The sequence below is a fragment of the Sphaerodactylus townsendi genome, linkage group LG03, assembly GCF_021028975.2.
Source record: "Sphaerodactylus townsendi isolate TG3544 linkage group LG03, MPM_Stown_v2.3, whole genome shotgun sequence".
Classification (NCBI taxonomy): Eukaryota; Metazoa; Chordata; class Lepidosauria; order Squamata; family Sphaerodactylidae; genus Sphaerodactylus; species Sphaerodactylus townsendi.
In genome coordinates, this window is record NC_059427.1 from 108416809 (window position 1) to 108435278 (window position 18470).

The window sequence follows — 18470 nt, forward strand, 5'->3', positions numbered from 1 at the left end:
TGAAACAAATCTCATACCACAGTCTTTGAAGAAGAAACTGAACAGGAATCTGACTGGGGTATGGTGAACTAGATGAGGGCTGGGATTCAAAATCTGAATTAATTTTTTTTCTTTAGGCACTACACACATTCATTGGGTCTCATACACATAGCACTACACACCTGTACAGAACGAGGCGTCCACAAATCAGCCGGCTTATGTCACTACCTTTACATGTTTGTTAGTACACTAACACAGGCTGCTTCCGCTCTGAGGTTTTTCTCTGCTTATCAAACTAGAGCGCATTATTCTCTGCTTATCAAACTAGAGCGCATTATTCTCTGCTTATCAAACTAGAGCGCATTATTGGAGCATCCACATGACATTGTGTTCTAAGCATCTTTATCCTGTTTTCAGTAACTCTTTTTACCCAAAAATAGCTCTGCAGTCCAAACATATTTTCATGCCATCTGGACAGCAAGGTGCGCATGATCTTGCCCAGCAATCATCTCACCTAGAATGGTGCCATTGTCCTGCCCTCAGAAACATAAGAAATGAAGAATTCTTACAATGTGGAGCCAGTCACAGCCATGCTCACAGGTATTAACATCCTAAATCGACCCCACACTCGTGGTTTTCTCACAATAATATACTCAGAAATTCAAACTTGACAAATCCCTGATAAAAACACTCCGAGGCGATCAGCAAGTGCACCTGTTTCCTATCTAGGACACTGACTAAGCAGCACCTGCACTCAGAAGGTTAAAGAGGAGCATAGAAGAGACTGAAACATAGCAGGAAGCCAGAACTGAGCATTGTTGGATGGATGCTGAAATGCTGCCTAAATAAAATGCTTCCCATAAAAGTCTTATAAAAGGCCAGAGATGCCCAGTGGGGTGCAAGTTTTGAAAGGAGATCTGTAACTGGACTTCTGAAAATTAAATTTTTATCTAAAAGCAGAGGCAGGATTCTGAATTTAACTGAAGTAATCGTGCTAGGGGCATTTTTAACTCTTTCTACCATGTGATTTCCCTGAACTACATTTCCTCCCCAAGCAGCTATGCAATAGTCTAAAAAGCAACACAGCTAGAGAGATAACCATCTTACTTGACTCATAGCAATGAAAGACTTTAAAATAACCCCAGAAATTCAGAAATATCTTAAAAGACCATAGCAGTTGACGTTTAAAAGTGTGGCCCAGTAAAACTCAACAAAATTAGCCTTACAGCAGACAGCACCTACGTGTGGGTGTGTTATTTAGGAGCAAAACAGATGCCACCTTCAGAGTTCTGTGTACAGAACTAAAAAAAATACTTTTTTGTTTTTAAATAGCATGCATATGGAATGCCAGCTCCAAGTAGAACTAAGGCACCAGAGGACAAACCACCCTCCCCTTGTGCCATTTTTCCACCCTAAAATGGCTCTGCTGGAGAAAACACAGAGATTGTATATAAGCAAATAGCAGCTCCAAGGGGCCATTTCAAGTTGTCGAAATGGTTAGCAGAAAAGGTTCTAGCCCACTTCCCCCCATGCCATAATTCCAGTTGGAACTGAAATCCTACATGCATACCATTAAAAGAAATGCTTGGCAGTTTGATACAAAAATGCCCAACATAATATCTGTTTCAACCCCTGATCATACAAATGGCTACTTAGGTGCAAAAAAGCAAAACACTGGAGATCTGCCACATCGTGCCTTGCGTAGCCCTGGGTAGAAAAAAAGGGTGGACATTTCATGAACCATAACAATTTATTCAAATCTGTATTGTTTATTACAGGTGCATTGCTCAAATGTAGGGAGGCCACTCCACAGGACTCAGCGATCAGGGATGGCACCCAAAGGGCTTTCAGGCACCACAGGATGGACAAAATAACAAGAACCTCCCCCCCTCCCCCGGCTACTTGAAAATCACCCATTGGACAAAAAAAGAACTTATGCCACACTTACAGTGTGCTCTCCAATGCCAGTGTAGATTCAGAGAAGCCCTTCTGTGTTTGGGCACCATGGAGCTGTGCGGTGCCTGCCCACCAGCATGTCTGCTTTCTCCGCCAGTGTAGGTGTCCCTAAACTGGTGGGGTGGGCACCCACGTCAACACAAGCTTACACCGCTTCCGCAACCCATTTCGCACCACCCTCTAGATCGGGCTGCTAGAGTGAGCATAATTTTATGGACAACATGCACTTCAATATTCCAGCATTTCCAGTTTGATGGGAAAAAATAGCACAGATATTGCTCTTCTATAATTTTGAAAAGGCTGTCACGATTTTGAGGACAGGTAGGAAAGGATGATTCATACTCTGAATATTTTAGAGTTAGCAAACCTCAATAGGTTGAAAAAATCTGAGAGTTTACAGGAAAGACTTGCTTCCAGCATGGAGAGAGACATGCAGCAGTGCCTCTTCCATGTCCCAATTAATGTACATCCCTATGGGTGCTTTTGGGGGGAAATGAAAATGTCGTTTCTCATGACACAAAGGGACAGGAGTCATGGCAAAATGCCTTGGTAGCTCTGTGACATTGTGAGCAACTCAGACTCTTTAGCTTCAGAATTTTATCGTATCTCTCTTTTATATAAGTCAAGAAGACAGACGAGAACCCTTTCAGATCCCACCACTATTCATTACCATTTAGAGTACAGGATCACGAACCAAGGATCATGTGGCAGACAGGCCCTTTCCCCCAGCACTCACTCATCCCCCCGCCCCGCCAAGGCCTATAAAAACACCAAGATGCCCCACAACTCATGAGGAAGGGCGCATTGCACAGGACACTGTTTCTTGGTTCTCTGCTGTATAGACTTAGAATGAGCAGCAAGGCACTCTGGTGGCAGAAAAAGCAAAGAGAGGGCACTGAGCATTTCTGTACTAACATCCAAAGGGAAAAACAAAGTCTACCTTCTATGCCTGATATCTCCCAATAAAAACCCTAGCAGGTATTTATTTATTTATTTTGTATGCTGCCCTTCCCCTAATGGACTCAGGGTACATAAACCATTATAAATACAGATAAAACATTACAAATACAGATAAAATCAATATAAACACAGTTAAAAGCATTTAAAACCATCTCCAGAGGCTTAAGCCAAAGGGGCATCTGCAAATGAATAGGTAAGTGTGGACCTGGCCTCCTTCCCCATCCTCCTTGATTGTGGTTGGGCGCTGCTGCAGCCATGCTGCCTCTCACACCCAAGCCCAGCTATACTGCGGTCACATGGGGGGCCCATGATCCATGGCTCCCTGGAAGCACCGCATGTGGTACAAGAAGGATTGCTGTTTTGTAAGTGCTCTACACTGGGATGTAAGTTCATTCTTTAGTTGGCTTGCTCTGAACAAGGCACTTTGTTGGGGGAAAACCCCTTCACTCTAACTGGAGCAGGTGGCCACACAACCTTTGAACTTAACCAGTCAGCCCTTCCAAGTTTATTTTTTTCCTTATTTTTATTATTTATCTGTGTACTTATTTCCCGTCTATTACCAAAGTCCCTGGGTGGGGTACCATTATAAAATACCACAAAACAATCTTAAAACCATCATAAAATCTACTTCAAAACCATTCCCATTTCCAACCCTACCCATTTGACATTCCACCCACATACATACATGCTCTGCTACGGAAGACTCAGTCCATATCCTCGTGACTCCAGGGAGGTAGAAACTTGAGTAATCAGACCTCACCAAGATTTGAAGTTCAATAAACTTTGGCTTGTGAAACAACTGTGTCTCTGTCTGGTTCTGACTGCATTAATGTTCCTATTAATACCTATTAATGTTCGGGGTTTTCCTCTGGATGAGTTTCAAATTTGAGATCAGACATATCATAAAGATGCCACCTTTGATAGGGGTATCGTTATTGGCTCCAGACTTTCCCCATGGTTTAAACTGCTAAAACAGGGTCACACTAGATGTCTTTATTTGTCCAGCATCACCTCCCACAAACTTAAAGGAGCCTTTATAGCCCTCAGATTTTTTTTTTAAATGACAACTGCCATGTTAGTGGGCCATTATCAGAATACACCTATTGCTCGATGAGCATGCTTCCGTGGAGCCCTGAATTTGGAAGACCTTCTTCATTATGTCCTGTGGCCAAGTTTCTTACAACCATTCTAGCCAGACTAGCCCTGTGCTCAGTAGCAGATAAAATCATTTATCCTTTGAAGAGCACTTTGTCACCTTTATGATGTTACTGTATGCATTGGAAGCCAAGAAGATAAGTGCTAAACACTTCTCCTGATGTTTAACGTGCTGCAATCTATGTTATGCCCTGGTTCCAACAATTTAAAAACTGCTTTTAATTCTGTAGTGTTTTCTTCTGTTGTTACATTTATTATTGCCTGGGCAGTTGTATTTGTTATATTGTTATATCCTTTGGCTTCACACAATAAATTTTCTCTCTACCTACTTACCTACTAAAATGAATGAAAAGACTGCCCCTGGGAAGAATGGGAGATGCTGGAATGCTCATTGGATAGACTAGGAGCCAGGAATGCCAGTTGGGCTCCGCCGGGCTCCACCAAAATATTTTACTACACAGAAAACTTACAATGAGTGCAAAATGGATTTAAAATGATGGTCTCTGGGCACAGACAGGTTGTTCTCGAACTGGAATGACAGAGTCCAGAGGAAGGATGGTCATTCCAGTTCCAGAACACGTTGGCTCCATTCAGGAGGCTATTAGGGGATCTGTGCTGCATAACCCCACATCTGAGCCAGTGGTGGGATCCAAAAATTTTAGTAACAGGTTCCCATGGTCATGAGATTCAAACTGTGGCGTAGCGCCAATGGGGCCGGGCGGGGCACGACAGGGGCGTGGCCGGGCATTCCTGGGGCAGGGCATTCCTGGGTGGGGCTGTGGCAAGGACGCAGCCACTGCGCCGGTCCTTGGGCGGGAAACGAATGTACGCAGGCGCAGGCTGCCACGCACGCTGGTGCACCTCCTACTAGACTGCTTCAATTTCTGCACGCTAATGCTAAGAGGAGGGGCGTAACTAAGGCAAAAACCACGTGGCAAAATCACCAATTAGTAACCCCCTCTCGGCACACACAAATAATTAGTAACCTACTCTCGGGGACCTGTGAGAACCTGCTGGATCCCACCTCTGATCTGAGCCCACCTCTGTGGCCCCTCTCCTGCTCCACTGCTGGTGGGAGTAGCCAGCAGGGTGGTCCAGAGTGCCCTTAGGAGCATGGATGGGCTGCCAGGAGAAGTCCTCCCCCAGGTGAGCAATGGAGACTCCCTAGCTGAGTGCACTCTCTTTGTCATCTTCCTATGCCCCTTCTAAGGTTAGGGCACCCTTTGCACTGTGTGGGCTGATGGCCTGCTTGAGGCCTCCAGGGGAGGGCTATTGCTGGGCCTTTGCCAGAGTTGTCAGCTGCCCAGTGTTATGACAGAACTTGGTCCCTTTAAGGGTATGTGTTTGTATGTGTAGATATGGAGCTAACATCCCTATCCAGGGTTCCTCCTGCCCCTGGGCTGTGTTGAGCACTGGGCTACAGTCCCACACCTGCCAGTCCCAATTTGTTCTGCCTACCCTGTCCATCACATCCCAGCTGTCACAACACAAACATGCAGATGGGATGCTGTGGAATGGTTGCTGGGGATGCTGGTGTGGTTGTGGCCTCAAAGTCTTTTTCCTGCTGGTGGCTCACTAACCAAACCCTTTAGGGAGCAGCTTCGCAGTCACACCATTTTCCTAGTTGACTGGTAATATGATACAGGTTTATAAAATTAAGTACCATGTGAAGAAAATGAAGATAGAATTTCCCTCGCCCCCCTCTCTTCCACAACACTAGAACCTGGGGCCACCCAATTAAATTGACTGGCAGTAGGTTCAAGGTAGATGAAATTAAGTACTTCTTCCTGAAATATACAGTTAATCTATAAAAAACCGCTGTCATAACATATGGTAGTAATCATTGGCTTAGCTGTGGCCATTTGTGCCCCTGCACTGTAAGAGAAATCAATTTCCCCCTAGAGGGCAGAGTTGGGCCAAGTCAGTTTGCCCCCTCTTTGCAACTACACAGCAGGAAGAAGCATTTAAATGATCTGCTGACAGCCTGCTATTGGCAGCTGCACAGCTACCTGGATCTATTGCAAGATTTGTCTCCTAGGCTCTGACCAGGTCATGAGAAGTTGTGTAAGGAAATATGCAACTTATCCCTGAAATCAGGCTCCATCCCTGAAGACTGGAAGATGGCCAATGTCACACCAATCTTTAAGAAAGGATCTAGGGGGGACCCGGGAAATTACAGGCCAGTCAGTTTGACATCTGTTCCTGGTAAATTAGTAGAATCTATCATTAAAGATAAAATTATAAAACATGTAGAAAAGCAAGACCTGCTGAGAAAGAGTCAGCATGGCTTTTGCAGAGGCAAATCCTGTCTTACAAACTTACTAGAGTTCTTTGAGGGTGTAAACAGGCATGTGGACAGGGGTGAACCGGTGGACATTGTCTACTTGGATTTCCAAAAGGCTTTTGACAAAGTTCCTCACCAGAGACTGTTGAGAAAACTCAGCAATCAAGGAATAAGAGGGGAAGTCCTCCTATGGATTAAAAACTGGTTGAGGAACAGGAAACAAAGAGTGGGTGTAAATGGGAAGTTCTCACAATGGAGAGATGTCGGGAGTGGTGTCCCCCAAGGATCCATTTTGGGACCAGTGCTCTTTAACCTATTCCTAAATGACCTGGAAGTAGGGGTGGGTAGCGTGGTGGCCAAGTTTGCAGATGATACCAAATCATGTAGGGTGGTGAGAACCACAAAGGATTGCGAAGAGCTCCAAGCGGACCTTGATAAATTAGGTGAGTGGGCTAAGAAATGGCAAATGCAGTTCAGTGTAGCAAAATGTAAAGTGATGCACATAGGGGCAAAAAATCCAAACTTCACATACACGCTACAGGGGTCAGTGCTATCAGTCACAGACCAGGAAAGGGATTTAGGCGTCTTAGTTGATAGTTCCATGGGAATGTCAACTCAATGCATGGCAGCTGTAAAAAAGGCAAACTCTATGCTGGGGATCATTAGAAAAGGAATTGATAATAAAACTGCAAAGATTGTCATGGCCTTATATAAAGCAGTGGTGCGACCGCACTTGGAGTACTGTGTCCAGTTCTGGTCGCCACATCTCAAAAAGGATATTGAGGAGATAGAAAAAGTGCAGAGAAGGGCAACAAGAATGATTGAGGGACTGGAGCACCTTCCTTATGAGGAGAGGCTGCAGCGTTTGGGACTCTTTAGTTTGGAGAGGAGGCGGCTGAGGGGGGATATGATTGAAGTCTACAAAATTATGCATGGGGTAGAAAATGTTGACAGAGAGAAATGTTTCTCTCTTTCTCACAATACTAGAACCAGGGGGCATTCATGGAAAATGCTGGGGGGAAGAATTAGGACTAATAAAAGGAAACACTTCTTCACGCAACGTGTGATTGGTGTTTGGAATGCTGCCACAGGAGGTGGTGATGGCCACTAACCTGGATAGCTTTAAAAGGGGCTTGGACAGATTTATGGAGGAGAAGTCGATTTATGGCTACCAATCTTGATCCTCCTTGATCTGAGATTGCTATTGCCTTAACAGACCAGGTGATCGGGAGCAACAGCCGCAGAAGGCCATTGCGTTCACATCCTGCATGTGAGCTCCCAAAGGCACCTGGTGGGCCACTGCGAGCAGCAGAGAGCTGGACTAGATGGACTTTGGTCTGATCCAGCTGGCTTGTTCTTATGTTCTTATGTTCTTATGAAACTATTTCAGTGGGGGGATCAGGGGGAAGGAATAAACTACAACTCTAGGTTGTGCTAGAACGCATCTGCTCAAATGGCTCATAATCCAGAGAGATCAGCAACACTAACATGAATGTCAGGCATACTCAGATTAACACCGAGCTGTAAGACACAGGTATTTATTATCATGTCTATGTTACCATATTTTTTCCTTTAAAGATGTGGTTGAGATATGCACTGGTAGCAGCAGAGAGGAATTCACTTCATGAATAAATGCTACTGATTTGCACATGCCAACTATGGAAAACAACCCATCGAGAAGGCTATCATTAGCAATCTGATTAGCTTGTCCAGTGAGGAGCTCCAAGGTCATCACACATTGTCATGACATGAGCTGAACCAGGGGCTGCTAGAGTATGCATACTAGCAATTAGGGGGAAAATGTCAGAATGTTCTTTTTCATCATTCCTTGCCATGCAATAGATAGTGGAGGAAGGTTGAGAATTTGTTTCAGCACTTCTACAGACAAACAAACATACAAAATTGGGGTGCTGTGTGGTTTTCGGGCTGTATGGCTGTGTTCTCGCAGATATTCTCTTCTGACATTTCACCTGCATCTGTGGCTGGCATCTTCAGAGGATCTTCAGAAGATCTATCAGATCCTCTGAAGATGCCAGCCACAGATGCAGGCGAAACATCAGGAGAGAATGCTGCTAGAACGTGGCCATACAGCCCAGAAACCACACAGCACCCCAGTGATTCCAGCTGTGAAAGCCTTCGACAATACATTAAACATACAAAATCTTTACTATGGTCATAGACCAGCATAAGATAAATGAAATAAAGAGTAGTACACAAAGGATAAAACATATTAAAACAATAAGCAAAAGTACTAAAAGGGGTAAAAACGTAAAAGGAGGATAGGTATAAGAAAATACTAACGTTGTTAAATTGAAGGTTATAGCTATCAGGTCACTAATCCTACTGTGTTGTATGGACCATCCTGCAACATCTTCTGAGAGCTGATACATAGAATTTGGCCTCACTAAATTATATCGGGATTGGTGTCAATAAGCAAGATGGAGATATAAAATTGTTCTGTATGATCTGAAAATCTAACAATGGCAAAATATAACTTACAGTGCAATCCAGAACAGAGTTACTCCAGTCTAAACCCATTGACTTTAATGGGCTTAGACTCAGAGGACTCAGATTCAGTATCTAGGGAAAATGGAGCCCGGGGCAAAACCTGAGTTTTCCACACAACCCCTCCCACTCTGGCTCCTTTCCCCCTTTCCCTCCTGCAGAGAGACTTCCCTTGCCTCACAGTCGACCTGCAGTCTACCTACCTCCACCTGAGAAGGAGTCAAGCTACCATGAGGTGCCCCCCGGCACCCAGGCCAAGCTCTTGCCCCACGCAGCCCTCTGTGGGCCTGGCCTGAGCGGGCCTTGGTAGGCTCCGATCCCACCCGCCAGGCTCATCTTTTCCCAGTGCAGAGGCAGCCTGTGTGGAGCCCAGGCTCAGCTGAGGGCCTCACTCTTGGTCCCTCCGCATTGGGTCCACTGCACTGAGCCAGCCTGCTTTGCCCAGTTGTCCTCACCTTCCAGATCGCTGCCCGCCTGCCGAGAAAACCGCTCTCGGCCAGCCCCGCCTCAGCAGCCCTTAGCAGCCACTGCTGCCTCAGTCGCCTTCGTCTGGTTCTGCCTCCCAGGCAGGCCCGTGATTGTGAGCGAGGAGAAGGCCATGCTCCCCAGGGCCGGGAATGTCACTAGCCGCAACCCTGGGCCTTGAAGAAACAGCCCTGCAGCCACCGCCTCTGCTCCCCAAACGCAGAGGGGTGTGGTCGTGTGGGGGGCGATTTTCTGCCGCCCACATGACTAAATGAAACCTCACATGTCCCCATGGACAGTACACCACTGCTTAGACTAGAGTAACTCTATTCGGGTTACACTGTAATATGTGTACTTTTTGTAAAACTTTTTGTAAAACTGACCCTGGAGAAGGACATGTTCTACTGTTTCCAAGTGCCCAGATCCACAGGGGCATTTTCTGTCCTGATAATTCCTGTATCAGCCTTCCAGAATCAGCCTTCCTGTGGAGGGGAGAACCTGGCATTGTGCCAGTGTAAAGGCACTCTGTTGTTTGGGCACTTCCAGATTAGTTAAGTATGCCATGGGAGAGATTGAATACCTATTACATTCACTGCCAACAAAGGCTGAAGATCTGGCTAAATCCAGTTGGCACTTTATATGAGTCACATGCTATTCCATTGTTTCTTTTGCCTGTTCATATCCCATGCTGAATAAAAGTTCTGGAGAAAACTCCAGATTTAAGATTTTGGTTACCACTGCCTGCTTCCATTTAGATGGAATATCATCATTCAGAGTCAATGGGGCAAGGCCAAGTGGACGAAAAAATTGAGCCAATAATTAAGTAGTAGAGCCATCCATGCTCTAGCCTCCACTCTCAAGAGACTGGTCCTACATGCAAAGTAGCATTAGAAACACATTTTGGTACTTGAAGGGCTGATCTTAAGAATTTAGGCTGTACCAGTTCCAATGATGCAGAATTGGAAAAGGGTGCCATATAGGAGTTGGTTTCAACAATTTAAGTGCTGAGGGACTATAATGGCCACCTTTTTGTCTTAAGAAATTTCAGGGTGGCGGTTGAGCTCCTCCATGCATTTTCTGCAACATAGTCCCCATAAGCATTTCTGCTATGAGAGATGTGGAGGAGTGCCAAGAAGCAGGGAACCTGTTCAATCTGATGTCCATCGAAGCTCTATGTGTGATATTTAAGCCTTTTGGCAAATGTGCGATATTTGAGCCTTTTGGCAAAAGCCATAATTTTGGTTTTCTGGTAATTTGTCCTCCTTACAATACAATGCTAGTGCTTTCAGTGTTCTTTTAAGGCCAAGATTACTGCATTATCTGCATAAAGCAAGACTGAAATATGTCTTCCAGCAAGTTTTGAGGGGGGCGAAAATTCACCATATCATTAACATAAAAGTTAAATAAGAGCAGAACCAATAAACAACCTTGTTTAACACCTTTCCTTGTTTCAACAGCATTGGAAAGATAGCAATGAGGCATTGAACTTTGAGTGAGGTCCCCTGATGCAGCTTACAGATTAGATACAACAAGCACCAACCAAGTGAGGAAGCCTCCAATTTTTCCCACAATTTAGCTCAAGATATGGAATCAAAAGCTGATTTAAAGTCTATAAAGGCAGCATAAAGGGAAATTGTATTTTTCAATTAAATTCTGGAGTACTAGGCATCGGTCTCTAAAGTCAGCTTGCTTTTCTGCAAGTATGTAGAGCTTCCATTTGTAAATGCCTTGCATACAGTTTACTAATTCTGTTAAGGAGGCTAACTGGTCTATAATTAGGTCATCCTTCTTTCCTTTTTGTATACTGGAACAATGATTGCAAACCCTCCAGTCGTTGGGGACATGCCCATGGGTATCAGTACAGATATAGAGTGAGATGAGGATGGGGACCAAGAAGTCCAAGTTATTTTTAATGGCCACTGTTGGAATTAAGTATTCTCCTGGCTCCTTCCCCAGTTTCAGGTGAGCTACAAGGTTCTTAATCTCTGATTCTGTCACAGATGCTCATATTGGCAAGTATTCTATATTTTGGCTAGGGTTTCCATTTTCATCGGAGGTGTCCATATAAAGTTCCTAAAAGCATGTTTCTCAAATCCCTGAAGTGATATGGCAATTTTCTATAACTAGTCCATTGCTCTGGGAGCACAAAATAATACATCAGAATGAGGTTGAATCATTGGAATTGGCTGCCTGAATTTTTATTTTTTATTTTATTTATTATTATATTTATATACCGCCCCATCCCCTGAGGGCTCTGGGCAGTGAACAGCAAAATAATATTACGTAAACAATAATAACAGCAAATAATTAATATAAATAACATCATTAAAACATAAAATTACAGCGTTCCATGTAAACCACTTGGCATCCAGAATTAAAACTATCAATAAAACCCTCCCAAAGAGGGAGGCGGTAAATCTAGATGTCACAGCTCCCAGAATGTTAAAAGGGGAGAGACAGAGAGGGCACACACTATCAGCGGCTGGCCCCCCCAAAGTCCCGGTGGAATAACTCGTTCTTACAGGCCCTGCGGAACTCTCCAAGATCCCGCAGGGCCCGGACAGTTGGGTGGAGAGTGTTCCACCAGGCAGGGGCCAAGGCCGTAAAAGCCCTGGCCCAGGTGGAGGCCAGCCGTGTCACTGAGGGGCTGGGAACCACCGGTAAATTGGCCTCTGCGACCAGTTGTTTTTCATGGCTTCTTTTTTGTTTATAAAGTCTCTTCTGCTGTGGGAGATCCAGTACAGAAGTTGCAGTACTGTTGGATACATAAGCCTGTTGTATGATGGCAAGAACTTTCTTGGCCCTGATACAGTACTCGTCAAATCACAGCTTAGAGTCGTGTTGCTGTCATCTCATGGCTGTGCTGCCATTCTGGGCTAGATGCGGGTCTAGTTCTTGGGTCAAGATATCGTTCTTCAAGACTTTATCAGGAGATTCAGCTGATATCAGGGCAAACCAGAGGGACTGTAGATTATCTGAATCCAATATCTCAGTTATTTTTCTTTTGTTTAGATGAAAGGTCCATTTGTTCCATGTAAGTTTTTCCAGCTGGCATTAAGGAGGATTGGTAGTGATCCATAATATGGATCTTTTGACACACTGGAACAAGATTGGTAAGTGGTTGCTCTCAAACCTACGTATGATCTCTAGGTTCTTAAAGTAAGACAATAATATAATCAATTATACTCATTCTGCACCCGGATTAGGAGTTCCTTTCAAGGGCACCATTTAGTACGTGGAAATTTAACCTAAAGGTCATTTGAGCCAAGCAAAGTTGGAGTTCTGATCTTTTGAACAGAGATTAAGGAGAAGTCCATCAACTTCAAGTTGGGTAGGGGATTTCTATACTTCGTATACAGGGTGTCATCATTACAGCCCAATCGAGCATTCAGGTCTCCTTCCAATAATACAATACTTCTACAGAGTTTGCAACATTTAGGAGGTGGGTAGGGTATGTATAAGAATATTCAAGTCTAACCTCCCATATTCTATTTTTGTTGCATTATATTGTCATCTCTGCTCACCTGTCACCTATCTGCCTCTTTGTTTCTCCATGACATCTTCTTTAGTTTAGTAATAGTATACAAAAATATTAAGGAAGTTTACAAATAACTGCAGTTTTTGCATTCAGTTTCCAAGACAGTTTTAACAAAGCATCAATATTCCATACCAACTTCAGAATTCTTGGGAAGGCAAAACTCCTTAAGTGGTATCTAATGCTTTGCTACCCAGGATTTAAGCAGTGACATTCAATACTGAGGTTATCAGTTTTCAGAGGCAAAATAAAACTACGCTTTTGAACACACATTGTAGGACTATCCCAGAATATGGTGCTACCATGTCTGGGTCTGTAGGTGCTACCTACAAAAAAATTCAATATATAGGAATGATGTTGACTCTTGGCTCTCTTCCTCTTCTCACTGCAATCCCCACAGAATCTAAATTTTGTGCTAGTCTACCTGTTCCCTCGACCTCACCTTTCCTTCTTGAAACATTGATTCAACACGCCCAATTTCTCTAATTGCCGTTCACATGACTGATCAATGCTCCTTGCATTACAGCAGTCTTCCTTCTCTGGCTACTAGTCAGTCTCCTTCTATATGTCTCATACATCTACCACTTACTGCTAAACTTGCTGTGTTTTTTTTTAAGTTCCAGCTACTAACATGGAGTGTTTTGTCACATTCTCCCATCTTTTCTTGCCTTAGTTTTTTCCTATGCTTTTCATTGGTACAAATATTGTTTCCCAAGATTTTTGAAAAAATATCTATCTGCTTTCAAATCTGTTCCACTAAACCACAATCCACACTTAACAGCTTTTATCTTGATTTCATATACCAGAGTGTTTCCGGTGGGAAAACACCCCAAGCCTCTGCTTCTTTGGAGATTGATTTTGCAAAACAAAACAGAATCCTACTTTCTACAGAATAATGAGAAGGAAAAGCTGTGATGAATAAGTCTTATGTTGACCACCTTAACATGAGGAGTTTGCATTTTGGGGAGTCAGCAATGCTAGTCTGTTCTATTTCTTATGTGGATTTCTTGGGGTGCAATCCTAAGAACATTGTTCTGCCCTTCCCTCTGTGATACACCTCTGAAGATGCCAGCCACAGATGCAGGCAAAACGCTAGGAACGAGATCCACCAGACCATGGCCACACAGCCCGGAAAACCCACCACAACCAATTGTTTTGCCCATTCAATAGAATGGGACTTACTTCTCAGTAAAACTGCTTAGGACTCTTCCCAGAGTGTTATTAGGTGACAATGACAATGAACTTAATTTATAACTTACCTTTCTCATTGAACCTCAAGGCAAATTAGAAAATATTAAAATCAGTTCAATCAGAAAACAGAGACCTCCAATAGCAGGAGTCAGATTACAAAACTGGAAAACAAAAAATTGTCTAAGGCAACAAAAACTGACTGATACATGACACCCCATAATGAAGAAAAGGGCTTACAGAGGTAGAGGACATTGTAGTAAAAAGGGAGGTGATACATACAATAAGCATCACAACAGATAACAGTATTATCTCTGACTACGACTCTTGAGCAGTTCCATTATGGCCATTTCCCCACTGAGAAATTAAAGCCGGATTCAACCAGGTTTCAAAAGAAACAGTGGTAGACTCCTCACTGAGGATTAGACACGTGCTTGTCACACAAAATATCCAAGTTTCCAGCAGAACTCCCCACTTCACCAGTGCCGAACACGCTTTCATCCCGTTTCTGGCACCCCTCCCCCCTCAGCACGTGTTATTTTAGAATGTGCAAGAAAGTAGACCTTTTAAAAAAATGCATGGAGAATCTGGAGCGGTGGGGAAGTTGGGGGGGGGGGGTTGAATCTGGATTCGTTTTTCCCGCCGCTGGTAGTGACGTGGAGCCTCCCATCCAGTGAGAATGAAGTGGGCTGTGCGCGATGCGTGCGCAGCCTTTTTTTTTAATTTTGCAGACCAGAGATCCACGTGGGGCCAGTTTTGACTGATTGACTGAGTAGAAGGCAATACAAAGCAGTGCTACACGTCGTATCCACATGGATCCAACTACATGGAGGAGCGCGGAAACAGGGCTTCGCTTTAATTGCCCGTTTCTTCGTTTCCGCCTAGGATCGTTCTGCGCATGCTCACAGAGACGTGGATCCGGAAGTTTGAAAATAAAATAAAAAATTCCCGTCTCAACACAACGCAACAGCCAATCAGGATAGCCCCCGAGCGGATTGTGTGTTCAATCCGCCTCAGTGGGGAATCCTTCATTGCTGCTTTGTTTCTGGGAACAAGCTTGTTTGTGGAGCAGAAGCTGCAGTGGGGACGCTGAAACTGTGTGAAAAGGTCCCGGTTTTTCCCAAACCGGTTTGTATCTACATTCATTTTTTGGGTGGGGAATCGACCAGCACCTTTTCATCGCAGTTTCTCCCTCCCCACTGCAGTGCATCTATCATGGATTTAAGCAATGTAACCTCCCCATGAACATGTGATCTGCTTGGCAGGTCTGTTCTTCCTCATCCTGATTGGCTGTTGTGTTGGGAACTTTTTTTTAAAAAAACTCTTTTTTTGCGCAGCTACGTCGCTATATAGCTGCGTAGGCAGAATTTTCCTGCCTTCTGATTGGCTATTGTGCTGGAGCGGGAACACTACTCCACCCCAACTGAAATTTCATGTTATTCTTCTCATTTTTACATTTGAATGTAGTCATGTATAAACAATTTATCAAAATCATTGTACCACAGCTTCCTATTTATGTTCCTTCGTAGCCACGACCAGCGCGGCACAAAAAAAAGGCTGTGCACTCTGCGCACAGCCCACTCCAATTTGATTGGCTGGAAGGTTCGAAGGGTGGGAAGAATAAGCTGCGTTTGTCCCGTTTCTTCCCAGCAATCCGGCTTCAGAGCATGATTGGGGGAAAAGGTGCGCTTCAATGCAGGGAGTGCTATGGGGGATTTTCACCCTTCTGTTTTGTTTTTTAATTTGGGCTTCCTGTGCTGTAGGAAGGTTTTGGACCGGGGGGAGGGGGGGGCTTCACTGGAGCAGCACTGTCCCTATCTGTCCACTAACTCTGGATTGGACTGTAAATCAACGTCTTCCACATATTAGACATATCAGACATAACAGATTGTAATGCCTTTTCAAAGGCATTACAATCAGACAAGGCTCATCATTCCTCTATTCCATATGAAAGGAAAGTTGTCTTTTCACCAGCATGAAGATAGCAACTATAGTCGTTTACTCAGAGGTACCAAGTGGAACATTTTGAATTACTGACAATCAATAATGTTTTTCTTTTTCCTGGCACCAGCATATTCTGCAAACAGAAGCTGAATACAACTACTTTTCTGTTAATATATTTATTTATAGTTGGCGTTGATAATTCCATCTCAGATCCTAGGAAAAAGAGATTTTGATACATACTAAATGACAGAGCACTAATAAATATTCACATAAGCATCAGTTCAACACTCACAGAATAAAGGAGGTCGGTCCACCCTTCCATGGTGATACACTGGAAGACAGTCAGCACAGCAAACAAGATGTTATCAAACTGTGTGATCCCGTAATTGGGTCCATCCCAGTACTTGTCACACTTGGTCCCATTAGGACAGAGGCGCGCTGGTGCGGCTGTTCCACATGGAACTTCAAGCTTGATTTCCTCTGAGAAGGGATGAGAAAGAGACCACCTATTAAGACTGAATTGTACAGGTACGCAAAACTAGGGAAGTAACAGAAGGAGGCAGGAAATTTTTTTTCTGTCCCTGCAACAACTATGCTTGTTCTTCAAGAAATCACTTTCTTAACGCTCCCACTCAGACTAGGAAACTGTGAAAATATTCACAAGCCTACAATTCTTTTTTAGGATACATACAGACCAGGAGCATAACTTGTTAAAATGGTGCCCAGTGTGACTGCTGGGCACTGCCCCCCCCCCCCCCAAGCTGTGTATGTTCTGTTAGCGAGCACAGCTGAGTGCTCGCGAGCAGGGCTCACCTTGCTCCAGTGGGGCCAGCCAGGCTCACCCCACCTTATCTCCATGTGAAAGTTGGATCCAAATCTCACTGAGGCCAGGCTCAAACTGAGCACACAGCCAGTCCTCCTCTACATTTATACTGTTGGTTCTGTCTCCCAAGCTCCACCTGATTGGAGGTGGAATTTGGGGGTGGAGTTAAAAGTATAAAAGTATTAAGAGTACTGGCTGTGTGCTAAGTTTGCTGTCGGCCCAACCAGCTGAGGTCAGTAGCAAATGCTGCTCCAAATTCCATGTGAAGATTGGGGTTGGCCCCGCACTCAAATTCCTCAAGGAGTTTGGGAGAAGTCAACCTTTAACTGTACTCCAGCCCTGAACAGGACCAGGGTGCAGTTGCGAGTGGGGGATGTGGGAATACTTCCCCCAGGAAGTGGCACCTAGGGCTTAAGCCCCCTCATACCCCCTCACTTTGCCAGTGATATAGACGTACATAAAAACAGGAGTCAGCATGATTGGGGTGGGGGGAGGAATCAGCCAGGCTTCCCTCCACCTTTACTCATCAAATGACACAGCACCTAGAAGGAATAATTGTTTATATGGATGACATCTTGATCTATGGTCATATAGAAGAAGAGCATGATGCTTGACTAAACAAAGTCTTTTACACCTTTGAGAAGGCAGGTCTACAGCTGAACAAAGCTAAATGTCTTCTATGACAAAAGTCTCTCACCTGGGACATCACATCAATGAATGTGGTGTTAAACCTGACTTGAAGAAAACAGAAGCGATCTGAGAAATGGATCCTCCCACTAACACAACAGACTTTTTAGGCATGGTGCACTATCTAGGCAGGTTCTTGACAAACGTGGCAGAAGTCCTATGTCCATTAAACAACTTGCTAAAGTCTGATGTAGCCTAGCATTGGGATTCACATCAAGTAGAGTCATTTGCAAGAGTAAAACAACTGTTAGCTAGTGCACCTGCACTAGCATACTATGATGTCAATCATCCTACTACTGGGTGTGCTGACACAAGTAGCTATGGTCTTGGTGGAGTACTTCTTCAAGACAGTGACAAAGGGAGGGGGAACTGCACCCGGGACATGAACTGCCCACACGCGCTCTCCCTGCCCCGACAAGCCCCCGGCCCCGCTTCCCCACGTGAGTGCGATGGTGGCACCCGGGACAAGCCGAGCCGGATGTCCCCATTGCAGCTACACACCTACTTCAAGAGCATGATGGTAAAACGAAACATTACTATACACCCCCAACATCCTTGCACTGCTTTGCAGGCTTCTCCCTCACACTCTTCCCCGTTGCCGACTACTTCCCACTTCCTGTCCTGTCCTATCATTTCTATTGCCTGTGGCCTGCATATCTTCAGATCTTAAAAAATTAAATAACCATATCAATAGATTGATGAATTTATTTATATAAAAATAATATGTTGATCAGTCCAAACACCTAATTTGGCCCTGCATTTGATCAGTAATTTGGGATGTCTCCAGCCTTGTAGTTTTATACACAAGCAATCAGTGATTCCAGACCACACTGGGACGAGCCTGTCAGTCTTGACACTTGGGTTTACTGCACATCAGGAGATGGATAATCGTGAACCTGAGGAGCTTAGCAAATGACAGGTCACCTGATGATTTTGCAGCTTTGCAGTCTACATGCCGCCATGACTCCTCCCTCACTTCCAGCCATAAA

At 44.4% G+C, this 18470-nt stretch overlaps 1 protein-coding gene across 18 annotated transcripts in view; it reads right to left on the reverse strand.

Moving 5' to 3' along the window:
* Positions 1-18470, reverse strand: part of CACNA1A (calcium voltage-gated channel subunit alpha1 A) — a 262485-nt gene that overhangs the window by 146431 nt on the left and 97584 nt on the right. For all 18 annotated transcript variants that reach the window (XR_007243931.1, XR_007243930.1, XR_007243929.1 and 15 more), the window contains exon 6: positions 16264-16451. Coding sequence is in view for 15 of the 18 variants with exons in the window: in XM_048489718.1 (XP_048345675.1) it covers positions 16264-16451 (188 nt within the window). In the remaining 3 variants the exon portion in view is untranslated. The remainder of the gene's footprint in view (positions 1-16263; positions 16452-18470) is intronic.